This window comes from Nannospalax galili, unplaced genomic scaffold (genome assembly GCF_000622305.1).
Source record: "Nannospalax galili isolate Female #2095 unplaced genomic scaffold, S.galili_v1.0 scaffold305, whole genome shotgun sequence".
Classification (NCBI taxonomy): domain Eukaryota; kingdom Metazoa; phylum Chordata; class Mammalia; order Rodentia; family Spalacidae; genus Nannospalax; species Nannospalax galili.
Genome location: NW_008356258.1, coordinates 1,256,604 through 1,280,738, shown reverse-complemented (window position 1 = coordinate 1,280,738; position 24,135 = coordinate 1,256,604). Strand labels below are relative to the sequence as shown.

The window sequence follows — 24,135 nt, the reverse complement described above, 5'->3', positions numbered from 1 at the left end:
TGGATGGTTGTTAGCCACTATGTGGATGCTGGGAACCTAACCCAAGTCTTCTGTAAGAGCAGCCAGTGCTCTTAACCCCTGAGCCATCTCTCTAGCCCCCTTTTCAAGTTTTTAATTGGGTCATTTCAAAGCTTAGTTTTATATTTTAAAAAATTCATTAAAAAAGATTTATTATTTTTATTTTATGTGTATGAGTGTTTTTCCTACATATATGTAAGTACACCACATGTATGCAGTGCCCATGGAGGCCAGAAGAGAGTATCAAGTTCTGGGTTGGTGACTGCCATGTATGTGCTGAGAACTGAACCCAGGTTCTCTGCAAGATCAGTATGTGTTCTTAACTGCTGAGCCACCTATCTGGCCCTTAGTTTTACGTTTTAGTGAAGTCTAATTTATATATACATACATATATGTGTATATATATAGTGTGTATATATATATACACACATACATATATTTTCTTTATCACTTGTGTTTTTGGTGGTCTAATAATGAAGAAATTGTCTAACTCCAGGTTACAAAGACCTTATGACGACAGTACACAGTGTTCCTCACTGTAGCTTTTCTAGATTTTGAATTTGGTAGTGTGTTTTCCAACTTTGTTCTTACTTTTAAAGACTGTGTGACTATTTAGGATCCCTTCTATCATATATGATCGTTTTTTAATAAAAGGTTAAATTAAGTGGTAATGCCATTTATAAAATGACTTATGAATAGCCCTTGGAAAAATGTATCAAATAATCCTGTTTAGTTTTACATTTGTGACTTATAAAATAAATAAATTTTGGCCAGTTGTGGTGGCACTTGCCTTTAATCCCAGCACTAGGGAGGCAGAGGCAGGTGAGCCTGGCTCTGGTTTACATAGGGAGTTCCAGACAAGCTACATAGTGAAATCTGTCCTTACGTACTCCCCTGAGCTTTTTCTTTACCTTCTTTCCGTTCTCTCTCACTATTTCTTGTAATGAAACTCCCTTTGGATACATCTGTTGTAAGTAGACACAATTTTGTGTGTTCAGCAGGTTATACTAAATAATTAATACTCATTGCTTTGTATTTGGGAAAATTCAACAGGTGCTAAACTCCAAATAAACTCTGCTTTTAGATATTTGAATTATGATCTAATGGAATATGACATAGTAGAAACATATATAGCATTGTAAAGTCTCGTTTTTATGATTTCAATAATAAAGTTTTTCATGCAAGTGAGTAACTCTGTTTCTTTCCTTTAGGCTATTGCATTACCTCCTATAGCCAAATGGCCATACCAGAATGGTTTTACATTTCATACCTGGCTTAGAATGGATCCTGTAAATAATATTAATGTAGATAAGGATAAACCATATTTGTATTGGTATGTATTTCTGGAATTGATTAGTGTTTATAGCTTACTTCGAAAATGAGAATATTTAGAGGTAAAAGGAAAACTTACTCTTCTTAGTTTCAGAACCAGCAAAGGCCTTGGCTATTCTGCTCATTTTGTTGGAGGCTGTTTGATTATAACATCAATAAAGTCAAAAGGAAAAGGCTTTCAGCATTGTGTGAAATATGATTTCAAGCCACAAAAGGTATGTGATCTAACCGAGTTGTAGTTATATTAAGGAGCTTTGCCAGCCTTCAGAGTGCTTTGTATCATAGTCATGTGATTTCCTATTTTACAACTTAGTTTGAACTCTTTAAAAGAGATAGTATAAACTACTGGATAATTGTTAACTTCTGTGATTTGAATCATAAATGACTGACTCATTATTTGTAGATATTAAGAGAAATACCAGAAGAAAATACCAGTAGTGATTATTTTAGTACTGTTTTCCTTTGTATCTTAAAAGTTAGAAGTTAAGCAGGGTGTGGTGGGGCACACCTTGAATCTCAGTACTCAGGAGGCAGAAGCAGGTGTATCTCTGTGAGATCAAGGCCAGCCTGGTCTATATAGTGAGTTCCAGGCCAGCCAGGGCTACAGGGAAACCCTGTCTCAAAAAACAAAAAGCAAGAAACCAAAAGAACAAAAAAAGTTAAAGATTAGTAAACAAATCATCAATAAAATGTGTAGATATGCAGGTAGGCAGATACATGAAGTAAATATGGGAAAATATTAAAATTTTAAAGAAGGTATTTTCACTAAATGTTTAACTTTTTGGCAGTGCTTTTGAAAATTTTCATAATAAAAAGTTTGAAAAATTAAGCCAGGCATGGTGGCACACTTGGTAGGCATGTGGATCTCTGTGAGTTCAAGGCCAGCCTGGTCTACATAGTGAGTTCCAGGACAGCTGGGACTACAGGGAGACACTGTCTCATAAAGACCAAAAAATAAAAATAAAAAGTTTGAAAAATTATTGATCAAATTCTCATTTGCTGAGAGCTTCCCTGAATAAATATTGTTGAAAGGTGAATGCTAGATTTAATAAAAGTACTCTAATTTAAAAAAAAATCTATCACTTTTTACTTATTATCAGTGTGGTCGTGTTATTGGGAGACTCATTATACTTTTTGCTTATTCAGTGGTACATGGTAACTATAGTGCACATCTATAACCGATGGAAGAATAGTGAGCTTCGATGCTACGTGAATGGTGAGCTTGCTTCCTATGGAGAGATAACATGGTTTGTCAACACCAGTGACGTAAGTAGTTTTGAAATGTTGACACGAAAAACTATTACTTAAAGGGGTGAAATTTACAGACAAGAAAATGTTTAAATACTTGAGTGTAAATTTTGGGAATGTGATACTGTAGTTATAATTTGTAGTTTATAGTTATAATTTGGCCAATATGTTCATTTGTTGATAGACTAGAACTTGTTGATTTGTCACATAAGGTATTATTTAGGTTTTATTGTAAATTGATAGAGATAAGGATGATTATTTCATAAATGGGTTAGATGATACATGACCATAAACTTTGCATGTAGTCCATAGCAGCTGTTGATAACTATTTTTTTTACTATGTTCTTAGGACTCAAAGGTTAAAATGAAATTAAAAAGTTACTTTTCCCCTAATAACATTCGTTTTATAGAAAACTTAAAAAGTACTCCAAGGAAAGTGGCTTCAAACTCTACCACCCACCCACCCACCATTTACACACTTTCTATCCTTTATTACACATGTGGACATGTTGAATAGTGTTAGCCTTAAGAGCTTAGGGTGTCATATCAAACACACTTAGTTTTCAAGATCCAATTCTGTCCCTTAGTGACTGTATGATCTTACTTTCCACCTGAAAATAGGTGTGAAACACAATGTATCCCAGAAAGCTGTGATGATTAAATAAGGTAAACTCTGTTAGTCTGTCTCTGTTAGCCACGTCTTTGTACTACAAAAAAGGGTTCAGAGAGAAGGCTGATTCAATAAGTCCCAAATCAAACTCACTATTTTCCTCTTGGAGCCAGAATCTTCTCTTGTATTTAGATGTTTGGCTGCTCAGCTCAGTACTGTAATGACTTCTCTAACTCCTTTTTAAAAAATTTTTTTACCACCTCATTTTCAGTAAGTTGAATTTATTATCACTTAGAAAACATGTTAATTCTTTTTTCAAGAAATTTTTCTAAATCTCCACTCTATTTCTATAAAAGAATGTTATTAGGGGGTGGGACTAAATGATATGATATCCTAAGTGAGCTATGTTACTATTTAGAGGTATTTTAGAAAGCATGTAGGGTTATTACTCTGGGAGGATATAATTGTTTTTAAACGAAACTCCTGTTTTCTTGTACAGACCTTTGACAAATGTTTCCTGGGCTCATCAGAAACAGCAGATGCAAATAGAGTATTCTGTGGTCAGATGACTGCTGTTTACCTTTTTAGTGATGCTCTTAACGCGGCTCAGATTTTTGCCATTTATCAGCTGGGCCTGGGATACAAGGTACCTCACTTACTGTCCACTGCTTTATGGTTGAATGCTCTTTGGGCTTGATTTGACAGTTGGTTGTACATGGAGAGATTTACCTTGAGTAATTATAATGTATGCCAGGGGAGTTGGGAGAACCATGGGGACATCAGAGGGGTTAAAGCGCACTTCACGTTTTGAGAGAAATGTGATATACTTGACCTGTGTCGGGCTCTGTGAAAAGTGCTGGCTCAAGTTTCAATTTTATTTCATGCTCTTAATTCTTTTGATGATGGCACTTTTTTAAAAGTTGACATAAAATTGTGCATATTTATGGGGTACCTTATGATATTTAAATACATATATTGTGTGTAATGTTTAAATCAGGAAGTGTATATCTATCTTCTCAAACATTTGCGATACTTTTCTTAAAATTTTATTATTTTTACTTTTATGTGTATGCGTGTATTGCCTGCATGTAGGTAAGTGCACCCCTACCGTGCAATGCCCGTGGAGGTCAGAAGAGGCTGTTGGATCCCTGGGACTGGAGTTATGGACAGTTGTTAGGTGCCATGTGGGTGCTGGGATTCAAACTCGGGTCTTCTGCAAGAACAACCAGTGTTCTTAACTTCTGAGCTATCACTCCAGCCCCAACATTTGCCATTCTTATGATAAAATGTTCCTAATTCTTTCTTGCTCTTTGAAATATGTACTGTTCTTATTTATAGTTATCTTGCTGTGCAAAATGCACCACAGCTTCTTTCTCTTGGCTCCCTGTAATTTAGCACCCATCACCCATCCTTTCTCCACCACCACCCCAGCCTCTGGTAACCGTCATTCTACTTTCAATTTGTGAGAGATTAACATCTTTAGAGCTCAAGTATGAGGGAGATCAGGCAGCAACTATCTGTCTGTGCCTGGGTTATTTTACTTAATATGTGTTCTCCAGGTCTGTCCATCTTACAGAAAGTGACAAAATATGATTCAGTTAATGGCCAAATAATATTTCATTATATATATTAATCACATGTTCTTTACCCATTTTATCTGTTAATGAGCACATAGTTGTTTCTGTTTCATGGCTATCATGAATAGTACTGTTTTAAATATGGAAGTATAAATGTCTCTTTGACATACTTACTGATTTCATTTTTTTGGATATATACTCAGGAATGGGATTGTTGGATCATGTAGTAGTTTAAAAACAATTTTTGGAAGAACTTTTATAGTGTTCCTTCCATCCCTTCCTGTCCGTTTAAGACAGCGTTCCATGTATTCCAAGCCAGTCTTGAACTTGGTACATAGTTGAGGCTGGGCTTGGGCTCCTTATCCTCCTGTCTCCACCTCCCAGGTTCTGGGCCTGTAGGTGTGTGCCACCACACCTGACCTCCTTGTGGCTGTAATTGTATTCTTCACTGACCAGAGACGCAGTCATTGCTTATTGGCCATTTGTGTGTCATCATACCAAGTTTTGTGAAGTTTGTCTTTTTAGTGGGTTTTGAGATTTCCATATATATTGTGTAAATAATTCTTTCCTCAGATGTATGATTTATACTTTTGTTTGTACTGGGGCGTTAACGAGGGCTTCCTACATGGTGGTGTTTCCTTTGTGTCTCTACTGAGTTTTGTTTATCAGTTAAAGGACATTGGATGGCTTCACTTTTAGGTATTATGAGAAATGCTAAAATGAACATTCATGTTCCACATGCTTTTGTGGATGCATGTTTTTACCTCATGTCCCTAATTTCTAGAGTAGAATTGCTGGGTCATACATTTGAGGAACTTCCAGATTATTTTTTAAAATAACTGCTATTTTTGTTACCATAGTAGCCTATGAGCATTCTGATTTCTCCATGTCCTCTCCTGTATGTGTTATTATCAGACTATAGCCTCCTATACTCCTAGTGGGTATCAAGTAGTATCTTGGTTTTTTTTTGGTGTGTGTGTGTATGTGTGTGTGTGTGTTTTATGCACACATGCGTAGAGGCCAAAGGAGGACCTCTCATGTCCTGCGTTATATCTTTCTGCCTTAATATCTTGTCACTGAACCTGGAGCTATACTGTTGGTCAGCAAGCACCAGTGATCAATCCTTTTATCTCTGCTTCTCCATAGTGCTGGTGTTACAACTGTAATGCAACCACACCCAGCTTTTTATCTTGGTTCTGGGGATCCAAACTCACGTTCTCATGCTTGCTTAGTAAGCACTCATGCACACTGAGGCATCTCCCTAGTCCCCCTCATAGTTTTGATTGGCAATTCTCTGATGATTAGTAATCTTGAACATCTTTTCATGTGCTTATAAGCTATTTATATATGTATCAGTTTTGGGAAAGGCCTATTCACATCCTTTGCCTGTTTTAAATTATTATTTTTTTGTTACTGAAAGAGGTTTTTTTAATTAAAAAAAATTAATTTTGTTAGAATGCACTCAAAATTTAATTACATTCATAGTGTTTATGCAGCTATTCTCCAGAACTCTTACAGTATACTTACACAAAGTAAAACAGTTATAATGTCACTGGGCTTTATGATCTTATGAACTTGGCTGTTTATTTGTTTTTATCCTGGAACTCACTTTGTAGACCAGGCTGACCTTGAACTCACAAAGATTAGCCTGCCTCTGCTGGGACTAAAGGGGTGCACCAGCATGCCCAGCTATGAACTTGTCGTTTTATATGCAGTCTGTCACTGATCAAAACATTGTTATGTGGTGTATGAATATGTAAACTAAATTTTGATACAATTGAAGGAAGAAATAGATAGCAATACAATAACAGTAGGAGACTTCAGTGCTCTACTTGAATATGGTAAGTGTAACTTGAATCAATAAGAAATAGAGGACTTGGACAGCCACATAGATCAAGTGGGTCTAACAGGCTGGTACAGAACATTCTGCTACAGCAGTATAATACACATTCTTCTTGAATGTGCGTGAAATATTCTTCAGGTCAGACCACCTGCTGGGCTATAAAAAGTGTTGACAAATTTAAGAAGATTGAAATCATTGAATATATTTTTATGACTATACTAGAATAACACTAGGAAATCTGGAAAATCTACAAGTATGTGGAAATTAAACAGCATACCCTTAAACAGTGAGTCAAAACAGATATAATAAAGGTAATTAGAAAATATCCTGAGACAAATGAAAATGAAAACAAATTAAAGCACAAAAGTGGTATCAAGAGGGAAACTCGTGGAGGTAACAGCTAACAGTATATGGAGGGATCCTCTTATTTGATACTGTTAGATTATCAGAGGTATGTTTTTAAAAATTTTTGTATTTGCTATCATTTTTGTGTGGTATGTATGTCACCTTAACTGTTTTTCTTTCTTTCTTCTCACAGGGCACATTTAAATTCAAAGCAGAAAGCGACCTTTTCCTTGCTGAGCATCATAAACTTTTATTGTATGATGGCAAACTCTCTAGTGCCATTGCATTCACATACAACCCACGGGCTACAGATGCCCAGCTGTGCCTTGAGTCATCTCCCAAGGACAATCCTTCAATTTTTGTTCATTCACCACATGCACTCATGCTCCAGGTACCAACTCAAATCTTTTAATAATATATCGAGTGGAAATTTTAATGAGTTATTGATGTTTGTTAGCTTTTATTAAACACTTAATATGCCACATTTTAGAGTTCCTATGTTTTCTGTTATGTTGTAGTTTTACTTATCTTAGAAAAGAAACCATGATACTTTCCTGTCTTTTCTGTTTTCCAAGGACGTGAAGGCAGTCTTAACACATTCCATTCAAAGTGCTATGCATTCAATTGGAGGAGTACAAGTTTTGTTCCCCCTTTTTGCACAGTTGGATTATAAGCAATATTTATCTGACGACGTTGACTTGACTATCTGGTGAGTGTTGTTAATTTTATTTTTTTTTGGTTGCTGTTTTTGAGAGAGGGTCTTGCTATTATTCCCCTCCATGGCCTGTAACTCACTATGTAGCCAGAATGACTTCAAGCTCATGATATTCCTGCCTCAGTCTCCTCAGAGCCAGGATTACAGGTATGTACCCTTGGTTGCCTTTGTTTTAGTTTTATGTGCAAGTTACTTTTTCATTGTCAGGCTTCATAGTATTTTCTTTGCCTTTCATGTTATTGTAGAGTAAAAATATTTTAAAGAAATTTGTGTAAACAGTACTACAGTTCTCAATTAGTGTTCATATAATTCTGGTTTATTGGCGTAAAAAATGGAAACTCTAAATCAGAAAATGTTGTAGAATAAAGTTAACATGATTATACTGGATTTATCAAAACTGTATGTGTTTTGTCTCGTCTAATTTAAAAAATATTTTACGTTCTTATTTGGCAGGGATTTGTTATGGTAATTTAGGTTTTAATAATTTAATTAGTTAATGTTCCATGTGTATAATTGAAAATTAAAATTTTAATGGTGTTATATGAGGGGATTTAGTCTGTTTAAAAAATTAGATGTATAGGCATATTTTATTTCCTGCACTGTAGGATTGAATCTTAAGAAAGGCAAAGGCATATGAATTCTAGGATTATAAAAACATGAGACAATAGTAAAAATGAATGAAATTTTCATGGCTGTATATGCCACTGAAAGTATATATAGGATAATAATTATGTTTCATTTATTTGAGAAGTTTAACAAACTTTCCATTATTTTTTGAAATTCTCTGTTTCTGTGCAACTTGATGGTACTACCAGTGTGGCTAATTGATGATGAAATGTTTTTCTACAGATTATTTTTAAGAAACTAAAATTCTTTTTTTCTAAACAGATATCAGTATCAAATTTAGCATTTGCCAGCTCTCTTAGTTAAATGGTTATTTTTGTGATGGGGGCTTGCTGTGTTGTCCAACATGGCCTCAAACTTAGGAACCTCCTGCTACTGTAGCCTGTTGAGTAGCTGGGATGACAGACATGCACTACTGTACTTGGTGTGCTAACTGTACTTTAAAATATTGAATCACCCTTGACACAGCAGTAGGTTATACAATACTGTTGTGCCTGCTTTAGTAAGAATCAGTTCTTTTTTCTTTCCTTTCCCTCATCTTTTCAGTACTTTCATTGGGATAGTAGCCACAGCTCTGCTATGGAGGAGGGGTGCCTTCCAACCTTGCTGTGTTTGAGACTCTTAAGAGCCATTGAAAAGGCCAGAATAGCTGATCGTATTTCTTTCCCTTTTGAGTGTCTCTAAATATTGTGGGTAGTGGAGAATGATTTCCAGCCCTTGTTCACTTTAAAAAGTCTTCAAAAGCCGGGTGTGGTGGCGCACACCCTTGATCCCAGCACTCGTGAGGCAGAGGCAGGTGGATGCCTCTATGAGTTCAAGGCCAGCCTGGTCTACATAGTAAGGTCCAGGTCAGCTGGGGCTACAGGGAGACCCTGTCTCAAAAAGACCAAGAAAACAACAACAACAACAGCAACAACAACAACAACAACAAGAAACTCTTCAAGACTGGATAATTATGATTGGCACTTTTTTTTGTTATTTATTATTTTAATTTTATGTGTATGAATGTATTGCCTGCATGTGTATAAGTGCACCTGTGTCGTGTAACGCCTGCGGAGGATAGATGAGGGAGTTAGATGCCCTGGAACTAGAGTTATGGATAGCTGTTAGCTGCCATGTAGGTGCTGGGAATCAAACCTGGGTCTACTGCAAGAGCAGCCAATGCTCTTAACCATTGAGCCATCTCTCCAGCCTCAGGAACACACTTTTTCAAATTAATATTTATTTTTATTACAAATATTTCTATCATTTTCATGTGTATGAGTGTATTGCTTACATATAGGTAGGTACATTACTATTTATTTTTATTTTATGTGTATGAATGTTTTGCCTGCATGTATTTAAGTGCACAGTGTGAGTGCCTGGTGCCACAGAGGCCAGAAGAAAGCTTCAGATCCCCTGGAACTGGAATTATAGATGCATGTGAGTTGCTATGTGGGTGGGAATTGAACCTGGGCTCTCTGCAGGGGCAGCATTTGGTCTTAATTGCTGAGCCATCTCTCCATCTCCAGAATAAACTTCTTAAATTAGTGTTCCAAGACTTCAAGTTTGTGTCCAGTTTAACTTTTTGTTATTGTTGTTGTTTGGTCTTCTTGAGACAGGCTGTCCCTGTAGCCCCAGTAGGCCTGAAATTTGCTACCCAGATCAAGCTGGTCTCCATCTCACAGAGTGCTGCGATTAAAGGCATTAGCCACCACGCCTAGCCAAGTTAGCTTTTTTATCTTCCCTTCATATACCCTGTACTCGTTTGCACTTGGCCAGTCTGGAACCCCAGCAGGTTTTAAGGGTTTAAATCAGAGTTTGTTTACCCTTCTTTTTTTCCCCTTTGGTCCCTAAGTCATAAGAATTGAATATACTTGATTAGTTTAAGACACATCTACTCTTTAAGATCCTAATATACTTTTATTAGGCATGTCTAATCATTTTTAGACATTGTTCATTTTTTCTTTGTAGTGCATGTTTGTCATACTGTTTCTAGGTTACTAATGTTTTGATAAATTATATAAAATAAGTATTCCAGTGACTCTTAATTCTGCATTATATACTTTGTTCTGAAATAATTTTGGAGATAGCTTTAGTAGAAGTGATTGAGCGTAGAGAGAGCCTCACATGTGCCAGGTACGTACTCTGCCCTGACACAATCCTGCCCTGAAGTGGAGAACCTTTTGATTAAGGTAAATACAAGACTATACGTATCCAACTTAATATTTTCTTGTAGAATATTCTTTCTCAAACCCTTGCCTTTTGTCTTATTCTAGTACGACCTTGCTGGCTTTTATCATGGAGTTGCTGAAGAACTCAATTGCTATGCAGGAGCAGATGCTTGCCTGTAAGGGCTTCTTGGTAATAGGATATAGCCTTGAAAAGGTAAAGTAGAAATATTTTAAGATTTTGATTCATAATTTGCAGGTCATATACATACTTGCTCTTCTGAGTGGTTAAGAAATTCTGTCTACAGCTACATCTCCTTGTAAAAGTGACTTAAATTAAATAACATTCTGTTTTACCTTTCCTCTGATCTTCTATTAAAGAAGCGTGGTAGTGAGCCTCATGCCATCTTTAACTTTTACTATAGTTTGTGGGACAACTTCTTTTTTTGGCTTTGACAGCTTGTAATTTACTTACCTTCCTTTGAATTAGTAGTAACCTTTAAACTACTTTTTTTTCAGTCTTCCAAATCCCATGTCAGCCGAGCAGTACTTGAACTTTGCCTTGCTTTTTCTAAATATTTGAGCAATCTGCAGAATGGGATGCCTCTCCTAAAGCAGTTGTGCGATCACATTCTTCTGAACCCCGCCATATGGATTCACACTCCAGCCAAGGTGATACATACTGGTCTCATTTGATTATCTTTGTGCCCGAGAAAAGTGACAGTTGTGAGAGTTTCCTTTTATCCTTCTATAGATTGATCTGTAAGGTTCAATGGCTACTTTTTTTTTTTTTTTTTTTTGACTACGCATCCTTTTTTGCTTTTCAGGAAAATTTGCAAGTCAATATATTTCTTTTTCTTTTTGATAAAACAATAGAACTATGGTCTCATTTTCCTGTGTTAAATTAAGGTTTTGAGAGGGATTTTGTTTACTAAATCAAAAGAGGACAATTCCAGTGTAAATATCTTTTCTAGAAACGTCATTCCATAGCCTAGCTTCTGAGCTTTCTCCAAGGAGTCTGCCTCTGTATATACTTTTGATTCACCCAGTATGATAAATTCTTGGGTTTCATTCTTACACACACAGCTGAAATGCCGCCTTTTCATTGAAGGCATACTATACTGGTCTCATTTAATTATTTAAGTTTTATATTAAATTAAATTATAGAAACTTGGGGGCTGGAGAGATGGCTCAATGATTAAGAGCACTGACTTCTTTTGCAGAGGTCCCAGGTTTGATTCCTAGAACTCACATGGTAGCTAACAACTGTCTATAACTTCAGTCCTTTTCTGGCCTCTGTGAGCATTGCTCATACATGGTGCACTTAGCATGCAGGCAAAGCATACACGTATATAAAACAAAAATTAAAAAATCAGAAAATTTAATAGGCTGGACATGGTGGCGTACACATTTAGTCCCAGCCCTCAGGAGGCAGAAGCAGGCAGATCTCTGAGTTCAAGGCCAGCCTCGTCTATATAGCGAGTTCCAGTCCAGCTGGGACTACAGGGAGACCCTGTCTCAAAAAGACTAAAAAAAAATTTGAAAATTTAAATATTATAGAAAATTATTATATTTGTGCCAAATAAATTTGTAGTACTTGGACAACAAACTCATTACTCCTACTGTGTGAACATAAATGAATTTATTAAATGAATTATTTTGTTTGTGAACAAAATCCTCAACAAACTCTGCTGTTAAACTGTTCTAAAACCTAGTAGTGGGGATATTATGTATACCTTGAAGTAGAGACAGTTTTTGTTAAGTTGTATAATTATACCCATCTTACCTACAACCTTTGTTAGAAATGTTGTTTCAGCCCATGCTGTGCCTGCCCCCTGCCCCCCCTTGTTGCCCACTTGCTGTGTCTGTCGTTGTTAGGATGGAATAGCACATACTTATTCTGGTTGTCAGGAAAAAGTGTGTGCAGACTTTTTTGCTTTTCTAGAGTCATAATATCTTATTTTCAGCTGGTCTTTTCAAATGTTAAAGAGAAACACAGCTGCTGACTCTGATTGCCATTTGGAAATAATCAGAGGAGGCAGCTGGAGGTTGTAGCTTTTTATCTCTAGGTTAAATATGACCTCTTTCTCTTTCATGACCCTCAGTCTTATTTCTTTTCAAGGATTGTTTCAAGTTACTTTAAAAATCCTTTACTAGACATTTGTTGTCTTACTAACCAACATATTTGTAAGGCGTTGTGTCTCTTTTGAAGTTGTCAGAAAGCCTCTTATTACGTACTTAGTTGTAGAAGAATGTTTTTTATTTTAAATCTCATTATATGATTTCTTCAGGCCCGTAATATTATTACACTTTCTTACCTTATGCTTCTTAATAACTTTTCTTAATTTCCTTTTTAGAATTTGCAGTTGATTTGATATTAAAATTTGCTTTTGTGTCAAGTGTCTGTTTTGTATATCCATGAGGAATTTTATTTGTTCTTACTTTATAATAAAGGCAGTTATAACATAGGGTAGATCCATATTTTGTTTGACTGGCATATCATATAATTTGCAGGGCGAGAGGAAGCTCTTTTAAGAAAGAGTACAATATAGTGTGTACAAAACTAGGGTTGAAGTCTTGGAAGGAGCCTGTTAGTGTCATTAGTTTCTTGGTAAATCCACCTTTAGTTCCTGAAGTCAGGGGTATGGATGAATGAATTAGCCTTTGCTTTTGGAAAAGGGAATGAGCATTTATTTGTTATTTTCATTTATCTTAGATCTGCTCAGAGATAGTCTTTATAATAGCCTAGTAGGAGCTATTGACTTTCTTGTCTGCAGTGGTCCTTTGTTTACTGGAACAGTGTTTGTGAAGTGACTGCTTCATGCTAGGCACTATAAGCAGAGTAGAGAACAAGGCACTCTTAATTCCTGTACCCACAGATTTTAGATATAGTGGGAAAGATTATATAATGAGTGGATGAAGGGCAGACAGTAGGTCTTGACTTTACATGTGGCTATTAAATCCTATATATTTTTATTTACATAGTATCTGTTCTAGTTAGCTTTTTATTGTTGTGCTAAAACACTCTGACCAAGAGTAACTTGGGGAGAGAAAGGTTTATTTGGCTTATAGCTCATGGGCCACCTACCCATGAACTGTCCCACATCACTCAACATAAAGGACATGCCCACAGGCCAGTTGGACAGAGGAAATTCCCCAGTTGAGGTTCCCTTTTCCCAGGTGTGTCAACAACTGAAACTATCCAGCACAGTATTAGTCTTTTTAATGATACTGATTCGTTGAGATTTCATACAATGCATTTTGATCATATTCAACCCCTATCTCCCATCTTCTTTCTGATTCACCTCATCTCCCTACCCCTGCTGATGTCCTCTATTTTTTTGTTAAAGCCCACGGAGTACAAACTGTGTTTTCCAAATAGTGTTGGGTGTGGGTCCATCCCCTGGAGCACGGTCAACATATCTGTGGTCACACCCTTAAAGAAATCTGACTCTTCCTCTCCCAGCAACTAATTGCCAGTAGTTTCTCAGCTAGGGGTGGGTCTTTGTACCCACTTCCCCACTCCATGATGAGATTTTGTCTGGCTTGGTCTTGCCCAGGTCTTGTGTATGTTGTTACAACCACTATGGGTTCCTATGTGCATCTGCTTTGTTTTTTTTCTGGAAAACACTATTATGTTGTAATCATCACAGTTTCCTTATATTCATCCACCACTTCTAGCTCTTAAAAATGTTTCCACTCCTTCTCCCTTAAAGCTTCCTGAGCCTTTGGGGAGGGATGTGATATAGATATCCCATTTAGGGTTGAGCATTCTGCAGTTTCTTATTTTCTATATGTAGACCAGTTGCGGGTCTCTATGATAATCTCCAACTGCTGCAAAAAGGAGCTTCTCTGATGAAAGTTGAGTGATATCTATGTGTATATTGATGTCATTAGGAATCAGTTTAATACTATGTGTATTTAGCAGGATAGCAATAATAGATTCTCCCCTAAAGCCTGTGACCTGTGTAGCCACAGCATCTTGGCCCTGATAACAGTGGTGGATATGGGTTATGTCTTGGGAAGCAGGCTTTAATTTTTATTGATTTTTATTTTATGTGTATGAATGTTATACGTGCATGTATATAAGTGCATCTGTGTTGTGCAGTGCCTGAGGAGGACAGAAGAGGGCATCAGATCCCCTGGAACTGGAGTTATGGATAGTTGTTAGCACCATGTGGGTGCTGGAATTCGAACCCTGGTTGGAAAGTGGGCTTTAAACTCAACCAGAAAGTGATTGGTTACTCCCATAATATTTGTGCCACTAATTGCACTAGTGGGCATATCTTGACAGGCCAGTCATTATTGTAGCTGGCAGAGTTCACAGCTGGGTAAGGTACTTTTCTCTTCTGGTAGTGTGCCTAGCACCCACCAGAACTATGAAAGCTAGCTAGTAGAGATGGAGCTTTGAGGTCAGTATCAGTTTGATTCCTCCATGTTCTACAATTCAAGTATTTAGTGTCTTCAGCAATAGGGTCCAGTTCTGGAGGGCAACCAATAGCAGTGGCAATAGCCAGTAATATTTGAAGGTCTGTAGGACTTCCCCTTGCCAACAACTCCTAAAGAGGGAGCCCATTCCTGGCATTGGGCTTTTTATTTGTTAGCTAGTACTGTCTTGTAGGGGCATTGTCCCTCTTTATAGGATAACTCCATTTAACTCTTTTTTTAAAGTACATGTATATGGTTATGTTTTAGGAAGCTTCTACAGTAGTAGGTTTCCATATGGCTTTTTCAAAAGATCTTTAATATTATCCTTCCCCACACACCCTCTTTTTCTCTTACCCTTCCATCTCCCACCCCATTTAACCCTTCTTGTTCGTTATTCCCCTTTCCTTCTTTATATTAGTATCATTCTCAATAATCTGACTATTCTAGTTTGCTTTCAATTGCTGTGACAATACACTCTGACCAATACTAACTTGGGGAGGAAAGGGTTTACTTGTCTTACATCTCCCAGGTCACAGTTCATCTGTGAGGGAGCCCAAGGTAGGAACTCAGGGCAGGAACCTGGAGGCAGGAGCTGAAGCACAGGCCATGAAAGAATGCTGCTTACTGCTTTGCTCCCCTGGCCAGTGCTCAGCTTTCTTCTACAATGCAGAACAACCTGCCCAGGGGTGGCACCACCCACAGTAGGCGGGGCCCTCCCACTTCAACACCAATCTAGCCTTGAACTCATGATCCTCTTACTTTGTCTCCTGATTTCTGGGTTTATAGATGTCCACCACCACACTGGGCTTCCCTTATGCTCCCAACATACTGTTCTCATCTTAGTACCCCCTCACCCCAACTTTAGTTTCCCCTTATTACCAGAGTGAGGTAGTCAGTAACTAGCTTGAAGCCTTCCTGTTAGTTTTAGTTTTTGTAATTGAGAAACTCATATCCTCAGTAGGTAGGCAGGTACCAAAAGATCTCAATCTTGGCTGCTGATAGAATCACTTGAGGAAAGATTTAAAAAACAGAAATGTAGCTGAGTGTGGTGGCGCCCGCCTTTGATCCCAGCACTCGGGAGGCAGAGGCAGGCGGATCCTTGTGAGTTCAAGGGCAGCCTGGTCTACATAGTGAGTTCAGGTCAGCTGGGACTACAGGGAGTCCCTGTCTCAAAAAGACACACACACACACACACACACACACATACACACACACACACAAATAAATAAATAAAATAAAAAAATAAAGATAAAAACTCAGAAATGTAGCTGGGCGTGCTGCTGTGTGGCTTTGATCCCAGCATTCAGGAGGCAGAGGCAGATGGATCTCTCTGAGATCTAGTCCAGCCTGGTCTACATAGCAAGTTCTGGGCCAGCTGGGGCTATAGGGAGACCCTGCCTCAAAAAAACAGAACAACAGAATCCTCCATCTTCCCCAGATTTTTATTTCATTAGTCTGAGGTATGACTAATACTTCATATTTTAAAAAATTTTTTTGATTTCTTTTTATTTTATGTGTATGAGTGTTTTGTCTATGTGTATGCTAGATTTAAACTTACTCATTTTATAAAATAGATCCAGTAGTCAGAAAATGAAAAGTTTCTGATTTTATCATGAGAGTAGACCAAAAATAGTCCTGATTTGGTATTGCTTTAAGCATTGGAATGATTTTTAGAGTCATGATATCAATGAAAGCTTGTATGCAGATGAAGTGTGTGTGGTTTTTCCTATGTTATATCAAGGGCTTGTATTTCAAGTTAATATGAACATCTATAAGTTTTTATGCTTACTCATTTGAATCATTCCAGCTTCTCATTTTCTTTCATTAAATCTCTGTGTGCATGTATGTCAGTGTGTGTGCATGTTTGTGTGTGGGTGTGGGTGTGCATATGCTGTGGTGCACGTGTGGCAATAGAGGATAGCCTTGGGTGTTGGTCCTCACCTTTCCCCTTCTTTAAGATGGTCTCTTACTCACCACTACCCATGCCAGGCTAGCTGGCTTTCGAGCATCCAGGGATTCGCCTGTCTCTGCATCCCATTTCATTGTAGGAGTGCTGAGACTCTAAACTTCTCATGCTGTGTGCCAAGTGCTTTACCCACTGAGCCATTTTCCCAGCTCTGCTTCTAATTTTTTGTGAAATACAGAAAACGTCTATCTTTAAACAATTATGCAAAGCAAAATTTATTATAATGAAATTATACATGCTAGTGAAAAATTGATGACTGCTAAGTAGAAAGAAAAGAATTATTTTCATTGAATAATATAGTAAAAATGTGAAATATTGGGAGATATTTACTTTATAAAGAGTGTGTGTGTGCATGCACACTTGTGTGTCAGTGTGTTTTGTTGTCTTGATATGTTGTCATCAAACTCAGCATCTTACTTTTTGGAGTAAGTATAGTGCAAATAAAGCAGCCTGAGGGTATTTTTGGAAACAGAGTGATTGCTGATGAGTTTCTTTGACTGTGCTCTTCATTTTGGTTGTATAGGTTCAGCTGATGCTGTATACTTACCTGTCCACTGAATTCATTGGTACAGTCAACATATATAACACTATTCGGAGAGTTGCAACCGTACTTCTCATCATGCACACACTGAAGTACTACTACTGGGCAGTGAATCCTCAGGACCGAAGTGGTATCACCCCCAAAGGATTAGGTATAATTGTGCTGTCTGTGTATTACATATAGTAAACTAGGAATTAAAAAAGAATCAGATCATATATTATTTGGGCAGTTTTTTCCAGATCTCATTATGATAAAGTTTTACTACAATATCATTAATAACTTTAATAGTTTGTTATAGAATATGGTTTCCAGAGGACAATAATGTGTTATTGTTGTGGAACAATGTTATATATGCTTGGATAAGTTGTTTGAGAAGCAAATATTATTAGGATAGTTGTAACATACTGCAACTGAGAAAGAAAATTTAGTTTACTGGTATTGGTGTTGAGATGATCATAGTAGATTCACTGAAAACAGTGCTTTGAGGAGATAGGGATTTTGAACAGATGTAGGAGATACCTGTTTCTAATAAACATATATTGAAATTATAAAATTTTAGTAATTATTTTCTTTCATACTCAGGAAGAACTTTTTACATGGGTAATATTCATTCAGCATGTTAGTAGCTCATGGAAGGGATCAAAGAGATTAAAACTATTTAAGTTCGTAAAACCTGTTTCAAACTGGCTTGCGTTGAAAGAGTTAATCAGCTGATACAAAGTGGCAGTTTCAGGTACAACTCAGTGCAGGTGTTCAGAATATGGTTATAGCACCTAATTTGTCTCTCCATATTGACTAGCTTTTCTGAGTTGGGTGTTTTCAGATGTTCTCTCCCTTTGTAGTAGTAAGAAGCCAGTCCACCTTCACATCTCACAATTGTCAATCTGTCAAAAGAGTGTCTTCCTGTGTCAAGTATTTTCAACAGAAGTCTCTTTGGGTCTCTGTGCTGCTCACTGGCTTGGGTGATCACATGCCTGTCTCTGTGGCAGTTCTTGCAGTGATAGACCACACTTGCAGGTGTCTGTACCTTTAAACACATAGAGAGAGTATATTCTGGCCCTTGATACAATTGAGAACTATTGCTTCAGATTAGGAAATAGATGCTTGGGAGCCAAACAATGTACATTTTCATTATAGTAAAAGGCTTTGACTTTTCAGTGATTTATAAAGAAAGGTTTTGCACTTTTAGGCTACTTTATGTAACCTTCAAAATAAATTCCATTTGTTCTCAGGGATTATGTATCTGTACTTAAGGAAGTGGCACAAGGATAGGAAGAAACTGTATGATATTTTAAGCTGGCACGTCCATGGCAGACCTGAACTTCTGTTGGCAATTTTATGGTGTTCTAAGAGTTTCATGCACTTTCTGAATGCTAGTTTTTCCTGGTCTTCATTTTACAAGTCACCAGTAACTTTGAGGAAATCTAGTTCAGATGAGGGAGCTGGAAAAATTTTTGTAATTCTCTTCTCTTTATCCTGCTCTTGGTCTAGAATTATCATGTGGAACAAATTTTACACAATTTTCTTCCTATTTTAATTGATCTGTTCAGGGTCATGGTGGTCCTGTGCTTTGGTGGTCTGTGCACTAGTTAGTTGTAAATAGTGATTACTGGGAGAAAATTATAGAATATATGAGGCCAACAGGTACCTAACTGCAGATCTTAGAACAATAGTTATTTGGTTTCAAATGTTTTGTACTTGGGAATTATATGTTTGAGACATGAAAATTGACTTAATGTGAGCCATGTGTGACCAAGGACTTTTCTAAGCACAGGATATGTCAGAGGTAGTGAGCATTATGATTCCCTTCTTCACAAATAGTATTGTGTGTTGAAGTATGCTTTCAAGGTTTTTGTATGAGCGTACAAGGGGCATCAATAGAAAATGTTGTTTTCATACCCAATTTGCATAATAAAATTGTTGCTCAAACTTTAGAATTTTTTCTTGTAAGCTTCTGTTGTCTTAGTACTATATAGTGTAAGAGCAAAATGCAATGTACTATTATTGAATACAAATTTTACTTTTTATCATATTTTTGTTTAGAAATCCTGTAGCCTATTTAGATATGAACTTTTAAAAAGTGTAATTTTTGACAGTTTCATCTTCATTTCTACAATGGTCATGTTCTCTCTCTGTTGCTCTCCCTTCCTCCTTCCACTCCTGCTGACTCGCTGCTTCTTCCTAAATAGTTCCTCTCCTGCTTTCGTGTCTGTGTGTGCACGCCTTGTGTAGGTCGCCCCAGTTGCCGTGTGTGTGATTCCAAAAGCTATGTCATATCCAGCAAACAATATGACCTACTTTGTGTATTTGGAGTCATTTGAAAATGAGATCGAATGCATGTCTTTAAGAGGCATAAAAAGGGAGGCCACTCTTTAGAAGACTGACTTTTATGTTTCTTACAGTAAATAGAAAAGCTATTGGAAATGAGTATTTTGTACTTAATATAGCCTTGAGATCTTTGAAATACTAATTATGTGTGTTTTTAAAGATGGACCACGACCTAATCAAAAAGAAATACTTTCTCTACGAGCATTCTTACTGATGTTCATTAAGCAATTAGTGATGAAGGTAAGTTCTTTTCTTCGTCTACATTATGCTGTGTGTTGTAGCCAACAATTTCACATAAAATATAGTCTTAGTTTCTTTGTTCTTTGCCAGTAAGGTTAAACAGAATTTTTTTTGATACTTATTTTGTTGTCAGATTATTATTAGGTATACATAGATATAAATTACTGCAGGATTGGAGATTGGCAGTTTTAATATGTCATATGAATTTCTATGATAACTCAGGAGTATTAATTCTTTCACTTAGCACCTACTTAAGAATCCTTGTTATATATTCAGTTCTGCTCTTGGCACTGTGATACAGTAGTCAACAAAGCTGCTAAACTAGTTTTCGTTTTTAGGTTCTTCTTATACTTGGCATTCAGACTTTGAGAAAAAGTATTCTTGCATAAATATACAACAAACATAGGTTTATCATCCTTTAGAAATCACATTTTATCCCTCTTCATTATAAGTAAAGCAAAGTTTATTTTTTTGGAGAAAGCATTTTGATTTTATAAGATTGCAATCTATAGATGTTTTTTGTTTCCAATATTTCATTCATTGTTCACTTTTCCCCCCCTCTTTGAGATAGGGTCTCTTGTAGCCCAGGCTGACCTTGAGCTCACTATGTCCTCGATGACCTTGAACTCTGATCCTCCTGCCCCACTTCCCAAGTGCTAGGATCACAGGTGTGCACCACTATGTCTGACTCATTCAGTATTTACTTTTTTCCCCTTTTGAGACAGCGTTTCTCTGTAGCCTCAGCTGGCTTGGAACTCACTGTGGATACCAGGTTGGCCTGGATCTCACAGAGGCTAAAGGCTGGGACTAAAGGTGTGCACCACCATGCCAAGCTTCAGTATTTTCTTCTATTATTTTATCCCTTATTCTTTATGCTATGCTGCCTTATAGCTGTCAAATTAAGATTATGGCAAGAGACCTGCCCTTTGATTTCTATACAGTCTTCTAGACTCTATATCTTTTATACCTCCTGAAATTTTTATTTTAAATTTAGATTTTGTGATATTAGATTTATAGCAGCTGACCAACTTGACAAATCTATGTATGGTTTCTGTTTTAAAAAATGATTTTCATATGTAAGCCTAAGATACATATATTATGTTTCTGAAGGATTCTGGAGTAAAGGAAGATGAACTACAGGCCATTCTTAATTACCTGCTGACTATGCATGAGGTAATGCTTGCATTTCAGATTTGGGGGTTTTATTTTTTCAGCCTACATTATTAATGTTTTAAAAAAGCAAGAGCACTAAAGAAGTCTTTACCAAGCATATCACTGTCATGGAAAACACATGTTTATTTAGGTATATTAGTAAATCTTCATGTAAATATCGTTTATTGCCACAGGATGGCTCTGAGAGTAATCATGAAAGATTTTAAGAGGTGCTAAAATTGTATTTCATTGAGTTAATAATAAAGTATACTAAAGTCGGAAACTAATGAAACAAAGGGAAAGTATGTTTGAAAATGGCTAAAATGGTTGGATTTTAAATTTATAGCACATTCTTCCCACTGAATTTTGAGTCTTCAGATGTTCATATAGGCAAGTCATTTGTCATGGAATTTGAAATTGTTTGGTTGAAAGAGAAGTTGACAACTAAATAGGCTCGGCCGTCCCTTTTGTCTTTCATTTTTAGCACCGAAAGTGGAATGTCTGCCAGGTGTAATCTAGCTAATCTGATTAAAGTGTAAATAGGTAAAATTTATAAATTGATGGAATATCATGTCAAAACATTTAAAATGATAGTTTGTATTCCAATATTACAATTAATGTCTTGGGAATTAATACTGTAATGTGGAATAGTAGCTTCTTTAGTTATTAATACTTGAGAATTATTGATTACACTTATCTATTGTTAATTGAGACAAAAATAAGTGAGTTTTATTAATTGGATTGTATTTGGATACAAATCATAAATGAGGAGGCTGGAGAGATGGCTCAGTGGTAGGAGCACTGACTGCTCTTGTAGAGGACCCAGGTTTGAGTCCCAGAACCCATATGGCAGCTAGCAACTGTCTATAACTCCAGTTCTAGGGCAATTCAAAACCCTCTTCTGCCCTTCTTGGGAATTACACCAGTGTACTTACATACATTCAGTCAATACACTTTACATATAATAAAATAAAATAAAATATTAAAAAAACAAAAAACCTTATAAATTATTAGGATTTATTTTCTTCCTGAATACTGTGTTCTGTTCTAGATTTCCTTGGTAAATATAGTAGACAGATTTTCATTTGAAATTTCTACTAATATTATTTGTGCTTTTTGTCTTTTATTAACTCACAGGGAGTAAATTAGGTACATCATAAAAGATAAGTTGGAAGTCACACTGGTTTTCCTGTTTTCTCTCAGTTTGCTAATTTAGTAATCTTTCAGATTCTTCATATAACATTTTGCCAAAGGCACAACCCTAGCTTTAGATAATCTACTTAACTTACCAAAACTTAGGCACACAGTTAACTTTCATAGAAACTATTCACATGCATGGCAACCAAATTAATTGACATGTGGTAGTTGCTCCCTGGTTAGTTGGCCCTAGAGATGTGCATGCATAGCTTAATATTCAACAGAGACTGAAGGATTTTCCTGAAGATATATTGAAGTCCAGATCTTAAAACATGTTCCTGTGCTGATGTTCTGTAAACAGTGCTAAATTGTCTATGTACACTCCTCAATAAACATTTATACTCAATATAAAAAAATAAATGTGTATGCTCAATAAACATTTCGGGATCACCATAATCTTTGATATATACCACTATTGTATAAGAGCTACTTATTATTGTTTGCCAGAAATTTTTTTCAGAACCGGTTTCTTGAGAGGCACAGTGAACAAAATATTCTAGGCTAAATGTATTTATACAAATTATTTATAACCTGTTGTCTCTACCTCTGTCACCATACTCAAAATATTTATTAGCATATTAAAGGCTCTGCTGTGTCTTTTTGTAATAAAAATAATTTGTTTCACTTCTTTCTCAATTTCTTGACATGTACATCTTCCTCAGAACAACAATAACACCAATCACTATTAAGTCAGATACAGTATTTTTATACAATATGCTTCAGGGATATCTTGTTTATTAGTATAACACAAAAGCCATTTTATCACAATGATTAAGAAATTCTCTGTGGCTAGAGAGATGACTCAGCAGTAAAGAAAACTTGTTGATCTTTCAGAGGACTGGGGTTCGATTCCCAACACCCAATGGCAGCTAACAACCATCTGTAACTCCAGTTCCAGACGATCTGATACCCTCTTCTGGCATCTGTGGGGTATTGCATGCACTTGGTGCACTTACATACATGCAGACAAAACATTCATATACATAAAGTAAAAATAATAAAAAATTAAAAGAAATTCTCTCATGGGCTGAAGAGATGATTTAGTGGTTAAGATCACTTGCAGAGGACTGGAGTTTTGTTCTAGTACCCATATCAGGTGTCTCACAGGTACCCATAACTCCAGCTCTAGGGGACCTGACACCCTCTTGTGGTCCCCGTAGGCACCTGTGCAGTTGTATGAGTGCACTAGTGTGCACATACATCCAGAAAGACACATGTGCATGTGCATACACTTAAAAAACTTAAAAAAAATCTCTACCTATTTTATGATGTATATTTTGAATATGCAGATGAATATGCATAAAGAACAGTTTGTATAAAGAAAATATGTATTATAGATTTATTTAAAACAAATTTATATTGTTTCAGAAGTATTCAATATGCAGAGAGTTGATTTGTCTTTGTTTTTGTTTTTAAATTTCTAAAATAATTCCAGGATGACAACCTAATGGATGTCCTGCAGCTGCTTGTTGCATTAATGGCAGAGCACCCTAACTCTATGACATCTGCATTTGACCAGAGGAATGGGTTACGGTAAGAGTTAATATATCAGGAGTTCTAATTATACCCAATAGAAAGCATTGCTTTGGAAATTCTAGAAAGATTCTTAAATATGAAAAGTGTCATTTAATCCTAGATTATAAAACAAGGTTATGGCAGGAAACAGTTTAAGAGTTTAAACCTATTTATTGCATGACATTTTGTTAAATTATAGAGGTCGTGTTAGTACTCTTTATTTTCCAAATATATTATTAAATAGAACTGTTTATCTAGGAGGATACCTTGTTAATTAATTCTGTTTTTTTTTTTTTTTTAGACACT

General features: G+C 36.4%; 1 protein-coding gene across 11 annotated transcripts in view; it reads left to right on the top strand.

Annotated features, from left to right (window-relative positions):
- Lrba (LPS responsive beige-like anchor protein) overlaps window positions 1–24,135 on the top strand; it is a 674,454-nt gene that overhangs the window by 103,508 nt on the left and 546,811 nt on the right. For all 11 annotated transcript variants that reach the window (XM_029556710.1, XM_029556708.1, XM_029556707.1 and 8 more), the window contains 12 exons: window positions 1,230–1,351; window positions 1,439–1,565; window positions 2,497–2,616; window positions 3,708–3,854; window positions 7,167–7,364; window positions 7,549–7,682; window positions 10,571–10,679; window positions 10,982–11,134; window positions 17,380–17,548; window positions 19,886–19,965; window positions 21,076–21,138; window positions 23,750–23,847. In XM_029556710.1, the coding sequence (XP_029412570.1) occupies window positions 1,230–1,351; window positions 1,439–1,565; window positions 2,497–2,616; window positions 3,708–3,854; window positions 7,167–7,364; window positions 7,549–7,682; window positions 10,571–10,679; window positions 10,982–11,134; window positions 17,380–17,548; window positions 19,886–19,965; window positions 21,076–21,138; window positions 23,750–23,847 (1,520 nt within the window). The remainder of the gene's footprint in view (window positions 1–1,229; window positions 1,352–1,438; window positions 1,566–2,496; window positions 2,617–3,707; window positions 3,855–7,166; window positions 7,365–7,548; window positions 7,683–10,570; window positions 10,680–10,981; window positions 11,135–17,379; window positions 17,549–19,885; window positions 19,966–21,075; window positions 21,139–23,749; window positions 23,848–24,135) is intronic.